Raw genomic sequence first — 17,139 nt, forward strand, 5'->3', positions numbered from 1 at the left:
ATTCACATTACTTTGGTAGTTTATATGGCCAAATTGTCATTGATGTTTTATTCCTTTAATTCATTTTATCACACTGTTTACCTGAGTTATCATTTAAAAACACTAGTTGGGTTGCCATTTTTCTTTAGTCATTCAGAGTCCTTCAAGGTGAATTTCAGTTGTATTGATTTAGTCATAGCTCCTTGTATACTTTTCCACTCACTCAATACTCCAGTCACTCCAGAATCTTTTCAAATCAGGCTAAGCTTCCAATCTTTGCTCATATTTTTTCTCCACTTCAAAGCTCCTTTGTCATTCCTCTCCATCTATCACCATACTCCACATTTTTTAAATATAAATGTCATGCTTTTACTGGTGATCCCGGATAAGTATGTAATTTTGACTATTTTTTTTTTTATAGATTTTGCTTTTCTCCAATGGAGGGAAGTTTATGAAAAAGACCTTGATTGGTGAAGCCTGTATCTGGCTTGACAAAGTGGATCTTAGAAAAAGAATAGTCAACTGGCACAAACTTTTGGTCAGTCCTACACAACCACATTGAAGAAAAGTGTCTGCTCAGGGTATAAAATGGATCTACATAGCCTCAAATCAACGTTATAGTCAGATACTATTGTACTGAGCTATTTTCAGAGGCAAACATGAAGTGGGAACAACAGACGAAAAGCATGTTAAAGCCTTGTAAATTTACTGCTGTGGGACACAGAAAAAGACACATGAGAAAGTTTACATGTTGATAACCAACCCACAAAAGTAGAGCTCTGAGACCTTGGATTTCCCATGACTGTGAAGATAAACCATGAGAGACATTTTGGATACTTAAGGCAAAAATCTTTGAGTAGAGTGAGCTGTAACTAAAGACAGCCTCAAAGATTGACTTGGCTTCCAAATGCAGCACAGATGCAATTCTTTATGCAAAGAAACCTTGGTTGAAAGAACTGAAATAATGAATCTCTGTTGTCAAAAAGCCTTCTTCTTAGTGTTCTCAGGCAACTTGCTGTTTTGAGATCCTGATATAAGATACATCTATAATATGTGTACAGGACTGGACATGAGGTGGCTGTGTTCGTAGGGAAGATGGAACAGGAGATACAGAAATCTTGGCTTTTAGGCCATATCGTACAGGTTTTCCCTTTGTAAATGTTACAGGGATATACAAGACCAGTTTTGGAATCCTTATGGTTAAAGCACATTTGTTTTAATAGAATTTGAAATATAGAGAGTGAAGATAATACTAGGTAGACATGAAATTACATTTATCTAGAAATAAAACCATGAATGGTTAATAAAGAAGAAAGTTGACCCACAAAATATTGGAACTCTGGTTGAAAATATCAAAATCTCCATAATTTATCATTAAGCCAAGGCATTTCCATCTACATAACAAAGGGCCTAGATTAAATTGGTATGTCCTAGGAAGCATGATCAGTTCTTTGTGGTATTGCATATAAATGTATTAACCTGCATTTTCCTTTTTCTTGAGTAACATATTGTTAGAAAATTCTTCCTCTGGCAAACAAATCATATTAATTTGATTTAATTAATTAATTAAATTAGTATAATTTCTTGTTATCCATAATTTTTTTTCATGAAGTCATTAACTGATTGTACAATAATAACTCTCACATCAAACTCAAGTTCTCTCAAGTACTCTCTTTTTCTCTATTAGCGACAATATCATAGTGATCAAGTTCATCAATGTGGGGAAAATGTGAAAAAGTCAACATTTGAGATTAAAACATACTTTGAGCTATTTTAATAATATACAATGACACAACCAAGGTTTAAGTTATTAAAGTGAAGCATCCTCTTCTCCATCAACCCACCACATTGACAAAGGAAGTAATGTGGATTTGCAGAAAATACACTCAACTGAGATTAGAACCCTGGCTTCTGTCTAGATTCTGCTACTGACCTTGTACATGTCACTTTGAAAATGTCACTTAAACTCAGTTTAACCCAGTTTTTTAAATTGTAGGTAATAATAATGATACATTCCTAGCCCTCCTCATTGGGATGTTGGGATGATTCAATGAAGAGATCTATGAAAAATGAAAGCACATTTCCAAATATAATCTTACACAGAAGTGAAGAATAATTGTTATGTAGCTTCTTAATTCTCAAATTTTGTATGTGAGAAAAGTCCTCCAAACCAATGGTAAGCATTGCAATAGATAAAAGCAGTAAATTTGTTCCCAAACTCATTTTTTATTTAAAATATGAATATTCATTTAAAAATATGGAAGAATTAATTAAAAATTATTTGTTTTATTATACTAAATTAAATAAATTATATTGATCTCATCTTATTTCCATGTCCTGACCAAAATAAATTTTAATTACTTCTCAGAGCATTTTGAACTTAAAAGCTGCTATTTCAAGGTGAGGTTTTAGTGGTTTAATTAGAGGAAATGAGTACCAAAGTGTTGGTTGGATGTCAAATTTTCTCATTTTTAGAGAGAAATTACTTTCAATTAGAGAGTAATATAAAACACTAAAACTAAAGAATTTGTAATATATATCCCAGGCTATATATCTTTATAATACTCATAAAGAAATACAAATTCACTTTTCCCAACCTAACATGACCATCACTTTTCTTCTCTATATTTTTTAATCCCCCTTGTCTGATAGTATAATAACATTGACCATTAATACTACTCTAAAGTGAGCATAGAGGAGGTAAATCATCAAAGATATGATATTGCTAGGATTTTATTTTTAGAGATTACTAGATCTGCTGATAGTTGCCATGGATATTTCCAGCAGAAGCTAGCACTTGGGGAAGCCTGTAATCATCAGTCATAATTGGGGAAGAAAAAGGTCCAGGAAGATCTCCTTCTGACATAATAAGGCTCTGCTGTTTGCTCTTAAAAGGATACCCTGGCTCACCTTTGTTCTCTTCTCCAGCCACTTTCATCCAGAGGTATGCATGAGAGGTTGTATAACCAGTTAGCTTACTTCATTGCAGTTGCAATTTCTTTTGGAATAATACAAATGGAGGGCCAATTAAAACAAAGATCATCCCTTAATAGCTATTTAACCTGAAAGAATAAGAGCCTTTCTATTCTAGGTGCCCCTCCATTCCAAGAAACTAGTGATAAGATCAATCAAGAAGGTCAATGACAGGGCTTCTTTTCATGCACCAGCATTCCCCTTCAGAGAGCATAAGATCCTGCCAGCGTGCCAAGTTTGCAACTGACCAAACTCCTAGGTTGTACTGGAATTATTCTATGCAACACTGATCCTTATATGAATGCATTTCTTCTGAATGGTGTTGATTACCCTTCTTACAACTAAACTATTTCTTTTTTAATTTCATATAGGGCTCTTGGTATTTTTTACTTTTTTGTATATATCACAGCACATGATTTTCCACTTTTTATTTTATTTAATTTTATTGGAATTAGCTTCTTTTTATCCTAATAGCAACAGTTTGTAATCTCTAATTAATATGTGACTAGTCCAAATACAACACCTATACCTTGAAAAGCATCAGAATTTTCCACTATTTCATTGAGTCATCAAAGACTGAAGTGGTATGTTACTTGAAAATTTGGTCCTAAAGAAACATAAGCTGTAGAGGAAAAGCACAGAGAGAATTTTTACAAAAGACAGAGACTCTAGAACTGTCATTACAGACACAGACAACCACTGGTAGCAAGAAGTTGGTGTTTTCCCTGTTTTTACTTAAGATTAGGGAAATTTTCTGTGACTATGAACTCTTTGTTTACCATTTTGGTTCGAAAGAATAATACCCAAGACAAAGGGGTAGCAATTGTTTTTACTCCTTAATATTGCCCATATTTTAATAAATCACACTAATTAAATGCATATTTTCAGCATATCAATAAGATTAATTTTGTGAATCACACACATTAAAATAGTCATATTGTTGGATTATTATAGCTGGTAACCAGCTGATATTGATTCTTATTATAGGAAAGGTCGTGACGATGGTGGTGGTAGCATAGTGATACTAATGGTGGTGATGTGAAGTAAAATAAATTGTATATTATATGTGCCCAAAATATTAGGAATTATTTGATCAATGCTTCATTTCATCAAGAAATCATAAAGATGTTTATAGTATTTTTTTACTTTATTATTTAAATCATAACTAACAATATTTTTAAAAACTTATTTTCATTGCTAGAATGTCTAATATTCTAAAATCAGCCAACTACAGCTATGTGTTTATAAATATATGTGTGACAGAAGTGATTTTCCCTCTTTTTGAGCTTGAAATGAAAATGAGAGGTAGCTCAATGAATAATTATGAGCTGTTTCTTTAATAATTTCTTGCCTTTGGTATAATACAAGAATGAATGAATGAAACAGATTTTCATTGAATAAGACACACTGATGTTTTCTGTATGTCCCATGTTGTTATTATTAAAGTTACCCATTAAACCAAAATCATTTAATCAAATCTCTGATCTGATAGGTAGATTGAGAGCATTTTCTTAATTCATTACCCTGTACATAACTATACATTTGGTAAAATAGATGAAGTTGAAATATTCATTTTTTGGCATTCAGCATGTGAATATTATTATTATTTGATTGTGTCTATATATTTGTTCGGTGATGTGCTCAGGTGCTCCCACTACTGATTAATGTGTGTGCTAATATCCTAACAACACATATGATGTTAAAAAAATTTCTTGTCTGATAAAATTAAAAACCTAATAAAGTCAATTTCAAAACAAAAAACAAAGTACTTGGAGATATGTCTTGTTTGTGACTATGTTGCATGCTGTGTTGGTGATTTGCTAATATTCTTTTCTCTTTCTTTCTTTCTTTCTTTCTTTCTTTTTTTTTTTTTTTTCCCCCCTTTGGTTTGCCCAAATCCCTCTGGGAAATCTAATGAACAAATGCAAATTCTCGGACTAAAGATGGTATAAACTGACCTGAAAATAAATGAGAATTATATTTAAAAAATGCTTGTAAATCTGTCTTGAGTTTTATTCTATGTAAAAATATGTCTTGGTTTTGTGATTGTATACAAGATGTATCTTGATAACTTATGTAAATTGTGCTGTATAAAGGCTGTTGTCTCAGCCTTACTAATAAATATTGAAAATGTGAACTTTGATGTCTTCAGTTTATCAACGAATTTTGGGACCCAGGCATATGCCCATTTGTAAATATTGTCAATGTGAAAGCAAAGTTTAAAACTACCACTCTAATAAAACAAAAAGCAAAAAGAAAGGAGATGATTTGAAAGATGTAGATAGATTTTAGATCATTTATGAAGAGGTTCAAAGAGAGTCCTTCTGATGGCTACAGTTTTCTCAGTGGAATAAGGAATGAAGTTATCTGCTTAGAATGGATTAAGTATTTGAAGGGAGTACAGGAGGTTTAAAACAGTTCTGGGGTAGAGTGGAGAATAAGTAGCCAGGAAGAGAAAGATTCTGTGCATGTTGGGGGTCCCTTTGAGTTTAGTGACAATACAAAGTGAAAATAGCTCAGTGCTTGGTTCATCTTTGATGTTCTCCACCCTGGACTTGGAGTCTATTCATCAGATCGCAAATAGGACACGGTAAGTCTTAGTTAGAATGGGTCTTACCAGATGGATTACACAGAAAGAGAGAGAAAGAAACTGAAGTCCAAGAAAGTGCAGGACACAGGACGATTTGATCTTAAATTGCTTGACCATCTAATATATAATACTTAAGAAAGGAAATAAAGAGAAAGAACAAAGAACTGGGAAATAGAAACATATTTTAAAATGAAATAAGAGGATAGAAAGACAAGTTGTCCTTGGACAATTTTGTGAAATTACAGGGGACTGTGAGTCAAGTCAGAAGGCAACTAAAAAGTTGACCAGTTTAACTAAGAGAATGAGAGCCAAAGTGGTGGCGAAAATGTGTTATTTATTTTAGAAATGCAGAAACTGTTCCAAGCATAGTTTACAATGGTGATGACCTTTAAAGACAGGTTTATAAGGTATTAGGATCAGATTGTATAACTTGCCATATATTTGATATTTTAAATGATTCATCGAGTACTATCTGATTCTACCTTTCATTTATCAATGAAAAGTAATGCAAGTAAAATATTTCTAGACATATTTAAGAGCCTCTATACTTCATGTTTCAAAAAACGGGTTACCATTTTCTTCAGTATACTCATAATTGTACCTGAACATTGAAAAAAGAGAGCTGATCCTGAGGCAACAGCTGATTATTAGCAAAATTGGCCAATTTTCTTTCCTTTTCTGTGTGCTATTTTAATCAGTTCATACTGACCCTTGGATGTTCAGATGACATTTCTGCTTTAGCAGTGAAAAGTTTTGTGTTGTGGAGACAGGCTTTATTCTGTCAAGCAGGAGAATTTAATTTTTTTTGTTTTATTTTATTCAGTTTTTTTTTATTTTGTCTGTGAAATTCAAAGAACTCTTACTGTCACTTGTTTAGAGCTTTTGAATGGTTCAAATACTGCCTTAAAGAGGGCTACTCAAATCTGCTGTTGTAAGCATTTCAAAGAAAGCATTTAGTATACATTTTATCTATCTATCTATCTATCTATCTATTTATTATAAGTGGTTTACTAATGCAAGATTATAAATTTCAGGAATACAAGAACCATGTTTGTTTTGCTAATCATTATAAACTCCTTTTCTAACATTGTGTCTGCAATAGAATAGGTACCTAATAAGTATTGTTTAAATTAAAGGATTATTTTATTTCTCAGACAGCTTTAACCTAGAGGAGAAGTAAGGAACATCTGTCTTCACGATGCACTAACTCTTCCCAACGAGAGAAAAGTGTAAATATTGTTAGTTTTATAAAAATAAAACCAGTTATATGCCAAAATAGAATTTTTAAAAACATGAATAGAAAGGGAAGAAGAGAAGAAGGGAAAGGAAGAAAATAACTAAATGCTAAATTCAAGATCTAAGGAAATCTTGCTCTCCTCCTCTCCCACAAAGAATGTACCTCCTCATAACAGGATGACTTTTTGCAACTTAGTGCAAAGCTTCCATTGAAGTTAGGCTCCTATTCGCCATGCACAGAGACTGGGAGACAGGGCGCTATCTTTGATGGTTACCTTTCAAAGGGATGGTTCTAAGGTACTTGAGAAAGACATTCCTGGGTTATAAAGTAGACTTGAGGCTTGAAGAAGGAAAAGTGTATTGTCTGAAAGAAGACAGTCCATGGTTTGATCAAGCAGAGGGAACTGTTCAAGCCATCTTGATCACTCTTTGATTCCCACTCCCTATCCCTAACACACACACACACACACACACACACACACTTCCTTTTCTCTATCCTTTCCTCTGGAAAGAAAATACCAGGTGAATTCGAAGTCAGGGAAAACACTAAGAGAACAAAGGACGGCACCCTTTCTGAACAGTACAGAGATGGCTTGCCAGGAACTGTGATGGGAAAGAGGCAACAAGAAGAATGACTGAGGCCTATGGGCACAGGTATAATAGCAAAAGACTTTCATGAGTTTCAATATTCTAAACAAGAAGAGCCATAAAATGTCACTAAAACTGATTCCCTTCCTGATTCTAGCATTCAGTCAAATCTTAGGCAAGTAGGCCTTTTTCCTTAGAAATTCTGAGAAAACATTTCTTGTAATTAAATGTTTTGGCGAATGTATTTAATTTAAAATTATCACTATTACACAAAACACATTTTACACAGAAAAATATTTCACAGCAAATGGCCAAATTGAAGAATAAGTAGGAGAGAAGAGAAAAAAATTCTCAGATAAAATTTTGATACCTTATCATCACAGTATCATTGCCCAAGTGACAAAATACTTGCAGGAATCTAAGGGCAATAACATTAGGGGAAAAAAGCATGAAATGCTGATTTAACTAGTACTCTGGCATTAGTGTGATATCTAGAATCTGAAGTGAAAACAAAACAAAAACAAACAAACAAACAAACAAAAACCCTGAAAGTGAGCTATTGTCAATAAACTTATGAAAATCTTGAATAAGATTATCTAGAGTCAAGGATGGAAAGAGTTCTGTAACATCTACAATCTCTTCTTAATAAAAATAGCAATCAAAAAAATTGTGTCCAGAGTTGGTACAGGCTTATTAACATTTTCTGAAATATTTTCACTATCAAATTTGTAAGCAAACACCTGGGACAAATTTGGAATTTGGAATTTTTTTTTAACCCACTATCACTTTTCAAACCACTTTCTCAAATTTTATTTTTTTGTTGTTGCTGGTTTGAAAAAAAACAAACCGTGAAGATTATCTAGGTCTGTAAACCATAATTAAGATAAATTAAAAAATTTTGTGGGGGAGATAATTAAAAGATAAGCAATTAGCATAAGCATAATCTAGTCTTTGCCCATGATTAAAAAGTGCCAGAATTATGCCAGGGCCATTACATTTGCATGCCCCTCATGCCAGTTCTAGAGTGTTAATGAAAAAGGTAGCTAGTGTTATTAGACGGTGTTACTCTAATTCATTGTTCAGCATCTCTTTGGGGGTTACTTTCTGTTAGGCATGAGCTTATGATTCAAACATTTTCACAATTTCAACTCCCAGGTGTCCTTCAACATGCTATCCTAGACCTTTTTATTTCTTATCCTTTAGTCTTTTCTTTCTAGATTCTTCACCAGCGACCTAAACCATTAGTATATGTCCAGAACCTGAATGTATCCTCGCTGGCCACTTCTCCTTCCACAGAGTGGATGACCATGTTCTCCATTTGTACCTCCACTAATCAGGAAGATTTTCTTTCTCCATAGATTAGCAATTAATACTACTGACTGCTGAAATCCATTTTCACTTTGAACTCATAGGTTGAATCTCCTTATCTTTGGGGAGCGGCAAATAAATTATTGCTTTGAACTCTGCATCTGCTTATCTTTCCACACAAAGGTGTAAAAGATACATCCACCTGCAGATGGCTGCTATTAATAGGGCTGATTCCATGATTGTCTTGGAATTTATGAGTTCAATAGCTTTGAATTTTGATGCCTTCTAGCCTTAGGTGAAAGAGATACCAGTGCACTTAACAGCCTTGAGGTGCCCCTGCCTGAAGGAGGAAGAATTACTGCACAAGCAATTAAGGCCAGGACCGGGCCAATTCCTCACAGCTTCTTGCCATTTGGTTACCTTGAAGAACCCCCTCCTCATCATAAATTCATTTGGTGTGTTTCACTATAAATAAAGGATTCACAGGTTTTTCCATTTGTTAGGATCAGACCCAACTTCCAGCCGTCAATGCTCCTGCTTTTAAAACTATTTTCTGTCTTTTGTCTTCTGTTCCTTATTGATTATTTTCAGACTTCTTATTTCCAGCCAGCCCACACCTCCAAGGGTTCCATCTAATGCAGGCCTTTGGCTGACACTTATCCATAATCAACCTTGTTTTTGTTTTTTGTTTGTTTGTTTTCTCTTCCTTCAGTTGGTCATAGAAAATTCACTCGGAAGGAGGACTGACACAATCATGCCTATTGACAAGGGGTTCTGCAACACCTGCTCATGTGACTTGTCTGTACCTTCGGCCATTGCTTAGACTTGGTCTCAAATGTACATCTTGTAATTTATGATAGCCACTACTGATCCTGATGATGTTATGACATTGTGGTTCTAAGAGAACCCAGCTCATTATGGGAAGTTCCAGACACATGTTCACCTTTTTTCCTATAATCAAGAGTTCCATCTATACAATCGTAAAGTCTTATGCCAGGAGGTGGTTTTCAAAGGGAATAGCATTTCTCTACTGCAGATAACTTGGCCCTGCTCCAGAATCCCAATAGCACATATTATAATTCTCTCACTGGAGTTTGCCAAAACTTACATTTCCATCTTTTCCACTAAGGATATTTATAATATAAAACCTGACAGATTATATAGCCCAAGTCGTAGGGCCACTTGTACCACAACTTAGACCAGCTTCAGAATCCTTTTCTATTCTGGGACTCATTCTAACCTCATGTCCTTCCATATCATTCACATTTAGGTCCTTGCCATTATTTGTATGTTAGCAATGCATTCTGACCTGAACCCCAAAAGATATGCTGGGCATTGTGCTTCCATTTCTGTGACAGGTGTTAGAAGGTATATCAAAGTGTTTTACTTTGTACTAAATATCTCCAATGTCCCTGACCACTAGAAACTTAGATGAAATCACAGGTCTCTGAAATGTGTATGAGCAAGGCCTCTAAAATACTAGCCTATTGTTTTCTTGTCCTTTGTACTGCCCAAATCAGTAGAATGTCACCAATGTTATAAATAAATATGTTAATATGTGAAATATCCAGAAGGTCCGAATCAATTTTTAATATATTATAATAGAGGGTTGAGAGAGTTAGTAAGGTCCTTGGGGAAAACTAAGTGAATATTACCCATTCTGTATAAATATAGCTTTTTTCCCTTATATTTTTATCAGAATTTTAATAGTATACATTTCCAAAGTCATATTGGTCAACTCTATCAATAATGTCATACCTGGAATAGCTATTGCGATCAAAACTATTAATTGTCTGAGTTTATAGTAATCTATATTTATTCTTCTGGATTATTCAATTTTTCCAGGGACCAGAATGATAGATATACTGAAACCTCACCCCTTCAGACTAATTTTTGACCATTCTTTCCTGTCCTCTGAGGAAGATTTGATTTACAATTTTGGCTCAGGGAAGGATAGAAAATAATTGCAGACTTCCACTTGGCCTTTCCAATGAGTCCAATGACCCAACATGGGGAATGCTCCAAATGCCAATGGGCATTACCAGTTACATATTTGGAGACCAGGATATGTTTGTGGTCCACTGAAAACCACCCTTTATTAGACTCTATTTATTACATGGCTTCTGTAATCCACACCTTACTAGGAGGCCATGATCCTTCACTGAGTTTCCAAGTCTCAATGTCAACTCAGACTCTGTGCCCAGAAATCCCTCTCTCTGACATTTTACACATATGGTCCTGTGTGTAAAATGGCTGTAAATTCAGTGAGGGCAGGATGTGTATCATTCAGTGTTCCTCCCAGGAATGGGGTAATCTCTTCAGTCAATTTTTGAACTCAAGTTTGGTTTGGGTTTGAGAACTACGCAAAGGATTGTAACTTTTAATTGAGGCAACAGTCTTCACCTTCCTGCTTCTCCTGCCTGTTTCTGATTAGAGATGTCACACAACAGACTCATCGGTTACCTGTTTATTTTGCTCTCTATAACACCCTAAAGATCAAAACTCACTGGGCTGCCACTCCAATCTATGAGTCACTTTCTTTTGCAGTTAAGTGCTGCCACCTAGCCTTGATCATTCAGGGAGGGACTCATCATCCTTGTGGATGCTAACCAGTACAATTCGGCAAGTAACTTTTCTACTAACATCCCTGCCATTCTGATTTGAGCCACTACTGAATTTATTGATACTGGCTGCCCCCACTAATTTATTCCTGAGTCCTGCTGAGTGCTAGGTTCCTTAAGACCTTCCAAGAAGCATAATCATAAAATAAGTCTTCTAGTCTCAACCAGGCCCACATTCCTGAACCTATTTCTTTTTCCTCTATAATCTACAAGGCAACACAGGCTTTTACACTCTGCCCAAGTGTGGGCCATCACTTACTCTGGCTTCTAAGAACTACTAAGCAATAAGTTTTTTCCATTATCTAGAGCTCTTAACAGAATGTAAAACTATGTTTCAAGAAATTGCTTCTGAGTCAACAAATTTTTCTCCAGCTTTTCATTCTGGTCCTCTTGATCAAACACCCTCACAACCTAACACCAGGGGTATCTATTGATTACTGTTTGTTTGTTGTGGCTAATTCTTGCAGCATCTTCAGTGTATTATCTCATTTCTCCTTTATCTGGTCTAGCAAGTTTCTAGTTAGATCATGCTAGAATTTTGTCAGCCTGAAAGCCAGTATGGAGGGGAAGGGCAACTCTTGCAAAGAGTACCTGCTGTTTTGCAGAGGCTTCTTCCTGGGTGGAATAAGTGCTGGCTCTCACTAGGAAGGACAGCCTCATCCCCTCTGCAAGTTCCCAGAAAAAGAGGAGTCTGAAGAGCCACAATTCTCAAGGCATTGCCCTGGAAGGTAAGAAAGACTTCATTCATGAAATATGGAAGAGAGGCCAGAACTCGGTCTGAACTCAATTCCATTGAAACAAAAGGCAGCAATGATTGCAGCATGAGAGTGAGATAATGGCAAAGTCTTGGAAGATGTGGGGGTGGTGAGGCACAGAGCTGATCAGTAGGATGTGCTATTCCTGAGTGTGCAAAAGTTCCTCTCGGTGTTTAGGCCAATCATGCTTATTGACTGGTGTCCATGGAAGTTAGGCCCCCAACTCACTGTAGAGAGAGAGGTGCATTCCCTTTCTTGAGATTTCATTTCACAAGGATAGCTTCCAGGTCCTTCACAAAGACTTTCCTGGGTGGTGACACTGTCAAGAATTTTGCTTGTTTGGGTTATTTGGGTTTGTTGAGTCAGGCTTTCACTAAGTTACCCAGGCTGGCCTTGCAATCCTCCTGCCCCAGCTGCCAGAGTACCTGGGTTAACAGGTGTATCCTGCTTTTCCCACTTTGGCAAGAGGGTTTTAAAGAGACTTACATTTCAACAAGGCAGGGAGAGAATTGACGATATCAGCTTTTCTATAGCAGGTGCTTTAACAAAGGGCAGGTCAGGGACCTGGAGGCAGGAAGAAGGTTGTCTCAAGTTCAGTCAAGCTGGGTGTCATAGCTGTCACATTCCTATGTTTCCATCTAGTGGGATTTCAGATTTTCCCAGCCCCAGCCAAAACTTTAGATGATCCAGTACTGTCCGCAGAACATTTAATGTTTCTGGAGTTACGTATTTCTAACTGAAATCTTGGGTCTATGCATTAGCACATCTGTTCTTACACTGCAAGAAGAAATGGCTTCTCTGTAAACTCTGACGGTACCCACACTTAACTTTAACTGTTTTCAACTGCTCTCAGTTGATTGCTAGACCTCTGTGAGGCATCAATTCAGCTTAATGATAAAGAGTCAGCTGTGCTGACTCACAGGTATTATTCATTTTATGTCTTTCAAATTATTTCTTTAGTCATCACACCCACAAGACATTCCTCTTTATGGGGACTTCTATGTCACCACTCCTGAAATCATCAACAATGGTTGACATCTGGGTGACATCTCATGCAGAGACTCCCTATGCCTCATATTTCCCAAAATGATGTTTTATTTGCTAACTGAACAGTGTGTGATCCTATCCCGGATCCCTGTCTTGCCACCTACTTTCTCAGACCACCCTCTGAATCATTTGTTTCAGTTTGGGTACTCTAAGAAGTAGACACCATGCGGATTGGGTGTGCTAGGGATCTGTTGGGATTATTTCCTATAAAGGATAAAGCAGCAGAGAGAAGAAAGCAGGACGGGCCTTCAGGCTGGGATGCAAAGATGACAGCAGTAAAAAGTAAGGGGAAAGGAAGGAAAAGAAAAAGAACCTCAGAGAAAAGAACTGTTCGAAGGAAATCTTGGACACAGAGAGACTTCAGACAACTTTTTGCTTATTAGAAGAAGTGTCACTTTGTGCAGACATGGGCTGTCTGCTCTCGTTGCTGTACTTAGCCATTCACTGGGAGCAAATGCGGAATGCAGGGCCTCCACGGTGATGAGGAGGGTCACAGCTAGAGATGATTGGTCAATCAACAACATACCTCCCCACAGCAGCCTTTCGGGAAGGAAAACTAAGTGAAGCACTTCCACAGCCACCAGAAGAGGCCACTTGCAAGAATCCAGTTTAAAATATGAAAAAGTATATGAAACAACAAATCCCACCATTATTTACAACTATGATACAGCAATAAAATTACGATGAAAAACAAAAATTAAAATATGGAAATGTATGCTAGAGAAAGTAACTTGGGGATAGATTTAGAATTAGAAATCAGTTTATCTTCTATTCCATTTCATTTTGAAGAGTACTGAACACTTTTTCTTTTTTGTTTTATGATTTTGATTTCCTTAAATAGTCTATTTCTTATATCAAATGAGAGATTGTGTGTTTTGAGTTTGTCCTTTTAAAAAAATTATACCAAGTAAACACTGAAAATGATAAGATGAATAGAAAAATGTTGGCCAAGCACATTGTTAGTTGGTGAAGAAAAAGGAGAACAGGCCTTTTTAACTAAATTATTTTGGATAGCTTGATGTTCTTTTAATGTGTGAAATAAATGGCTTAGCCTGGTGTAAACATGCTTCAGTTTCCTGAATTTTAATATTGGCTTTTAATGATGATACAGCAAGCTTTTAGTAGTGCTTCAAATGCCTCCTTAGTACCTACTTCAAAGGGATGCTCAAAGCTGCTGCCTCTGCAATTGTACTCTCATAAAGTGGGATATGAAAGGGTGTCTGTTCCCAAGGATGAAAATAAATCCCCAGACCTAGATACCTGGAGACACATAATGGACAGATAAGTCATTCTGTTTTCACTGAGGCCTAGTTAAAACATCTAGGATGTTGCCTATTCTAGTTCTTTTCTATATTCTCTCCTGTTCTTTTTCCTGTTCACATAGTACTGTTTATCATCATCACTAATATCAACAACATAATCGAAAGTCACCATTAAAAGTATCACCTTGCGCCAGGTGCAGTGGTATATGCCTATAATCTCAGCAGCTTGGAGGGAGGCCAGGTAGGAAGATAACCAGTTCAAAACCAGACTCAGCAAGTTAGTGAGATCTAAGAAACTTGGCAAGACCCTGTCACTAAGTAAAATACAAAAAAGGCTGGGATGTGGCTTCATGGTTAAGCACCCCTGGGTTCAATCCCTGGTCCTGGGGAAAAAAAAAAAAAAAAACAAGTATCACTTTTGCCTTCAGTAGGTTAAACGTCACTCAATGGGAACTAATGTTTGTAGTCGCCTATACACAATAAGATAGAGTCAAGATTGAGAGCCAAATACAAGTTAAAGCTAAAAACTCAAACTCAAAGAACACAGGAATACATTCTCAGGGACATCAAGATGAGATGCTGGGTCTGTAAGAAGGTAGGAGAGGAGAGTTCATGGGAAATGTTTCCTCTGGTCATCATGAAGTTTAACCTGATTTGGACATGGAGAGCCCTGGTACCCACTCAATGGGAAATTTTTATAGAAATTCTTCTGAGGTCAGGGGAAGCCAAGCCATCCAGATGAAATAGGAAACTTCTCCTCACTTTCTCAGTTAGCTTCCCTGTAGTCTGAATGTTTTTGAGACCCAGGAATATTTTTAGGTGTAACATGTATATTTTAAGACACTTGCCTAAGGAGCAAAGTGGTATTTTATTTAGTGATGTTTAGAACTCAATATTAAGAACTCTTATCAAGCTGTAAGTGTTTTCTCACTACAGTCACTCTTCTCCCCTGTTAACTTTGGCATTAAAAAAAAATGTGCTTATTTTTTTTTTCTTTCCTTCAGATTTTGGATTCAGTAAATAAGCTCATATTGGCATAGAAAGATATATTCCCAATCATTTTTAAAGAAAAATGCAATTTAATTTTTAAAAATTCTTGTTCAGGTTGAGCATAGTGGTATATACCTATAATCCCAGCAACTTGGGAAGCTGAGGCAGCATTGCAAGTGCAATGCCAGCCTCAGCAACTTAGCAAGGCCCTAAGCAACTTAGCAAGACCTGTCTCAAAATTTAAAAAATTAAAAGGGCTGGAAATATAGCTGGTTGGTAAAATGCTCCTGGGTGGTCCTATCCCCAGTACCAAAAAAAAAAAAATTAAAAATTAAATTAAAAAATCCTTGTTTAGTAAATATTCTATGTATTTTATTCAATAATTAATCTTTTCAGAAAATCAGGTTTCTGTTTCTCATTGTTCTTTTTGTAGGGCAAAAAGCATAAATTATATTATTAGTTTAAACCATTGGATTACTTGAATCCAGATCAATGCAAAAGGAAACGGGGCTGGGATCTAAACTGGCTGGGAATTCTAGATCCATTTTTAGATCTATATACTGACCAAGCTTTCCCTGCTCTAACATTTGTTAATCATGCCCTCTGCTGGAGCCCCATGTGCTCAATTTAACAGATATTAACTGAATACACCAAGTGCACTCAGAAGGCTTTAATCGATGATGATCCCTGCTAATGGAGAAATGCACAAAGTGTATGCTCATCAGTCCCTGAGAGACAAGAGTCTTTATGCTATGGTCTATTTATGTTTTATTTCTTAAATGACTAATGAGGCTAAGTCAGATTTTTCTGACAGCTTTGGGTACCGTTTTTCACATTTATCATTTCCTGTCCCTAATGGCAATATTTATATTTAGAGTGTTTTAGTTTTTTTCTTCTATCTATGTAAAGATAAATATATCATTCTCATATTCTCCCTCCCAGTAATTTTGTAGTGACCTTTGTCATCCACAAAGTTCTTCTTAAGCAAACAGTATAGTTGTGTAGCAAGATTAGGAGAGAAAAGGAGTTCCCTGTGTATAGAAAATTGCATTTGTTATTAACCCAAATTAATGCTTTATATCCTTCAACACCACCATTATCCAACTCAGACTTTTTTAAAAAATATCCCCAAAGAAGTACTGTGGAAAACAGAAATTTGACTGTTTGCAGTTTGCTAAAAACATATCAATACTATTCCTCTTTAGTTTGTGTTCAAAAAAGAGCATAATCTCTATCAATGTAAGAGATCACGTTTTAGCAAATTTCAATGTACTGAGATCCATTTCTTTTCCCTTAAAATATTTGATTGTCTATGTCACCAGAAAAACATAATGGGCAAGAGATAATAGATTATTTGATACATGAATGGATGGATAGATAGGTAGATAGATAGATAGATAGACAGACAGACAGTCAGACATACAGATTTACCTTGAAGAGTTTGCCCATACAGATATGGAAGTTGAGAGGTTCAAGATCTGCAGTTGTCAAGATACACACACACACACACACACACACAGTGTTTATTAGTGGTATGGTTGTAGAAGGACGCAGATGCAACAAACTATCCTTCATCTTAAGATGGTATGCTGACCTGACACACACCACTGGAACCCTAAGAAATCTCATTGCTATAGAAGGTCCCCGAATTCCTGTTGCATTCGTTTCCACTATCTCATGCATAGATGTCTTAGCCATAAGTCTAATGTAGCTGCTACTCCTTTCTTACTAGGTCCAATCAGCATAGTATCATCGGTATGGTGGACCAGTATGACATGTTGTGAAAGGAA

General features: G+C 36.0%; 1 protein-coding gene across 2 annotated transcripts in view; it reads left to right on the plus strand.

The window, feature by feature from the left end:
- The window catches only part of Pclo (piccolo presynaptic cytomatrix protein), a 427,177-nt gene extending 422,088 nt beyond the window's left edge, over nucleotides 1-5,089 (plus strand). For both annotated transcript variants that reach the window (XM_058585487.1, XM_046464212.2), the window contains one exon: nucleotides 401-5,089. In XM_058585487.1, the coding sequence (XP_058441470.1) occupies nucleotides 401-541 (141 nt within the window). In that variant the 3' untranslated portion in view covers nucleotides 542-5,089. The remainder of the gene's footprint in view (nucleotides 1-400) is intronic.
- Nucleotides 5,090-17,139: the final 12,050 nt, after the last annotated feature.

Source organism: Marmota monax, unplaced genomic scaffold, assembly GCF_021218885.2.
Source record: "Marmota monax isolate L192 unplaced genomic scaffold, Marmota_monax_Labrador192_F-V1.1 WCK01_AAM20220418_F8-fsc00065, whole genome shotgun sequence".
Lineage (NCBI taxonomy): Eukaryota > Metazoa > Chordata > Mammalia > Rodentia > Sciuridae > Marmota > Marmota monax.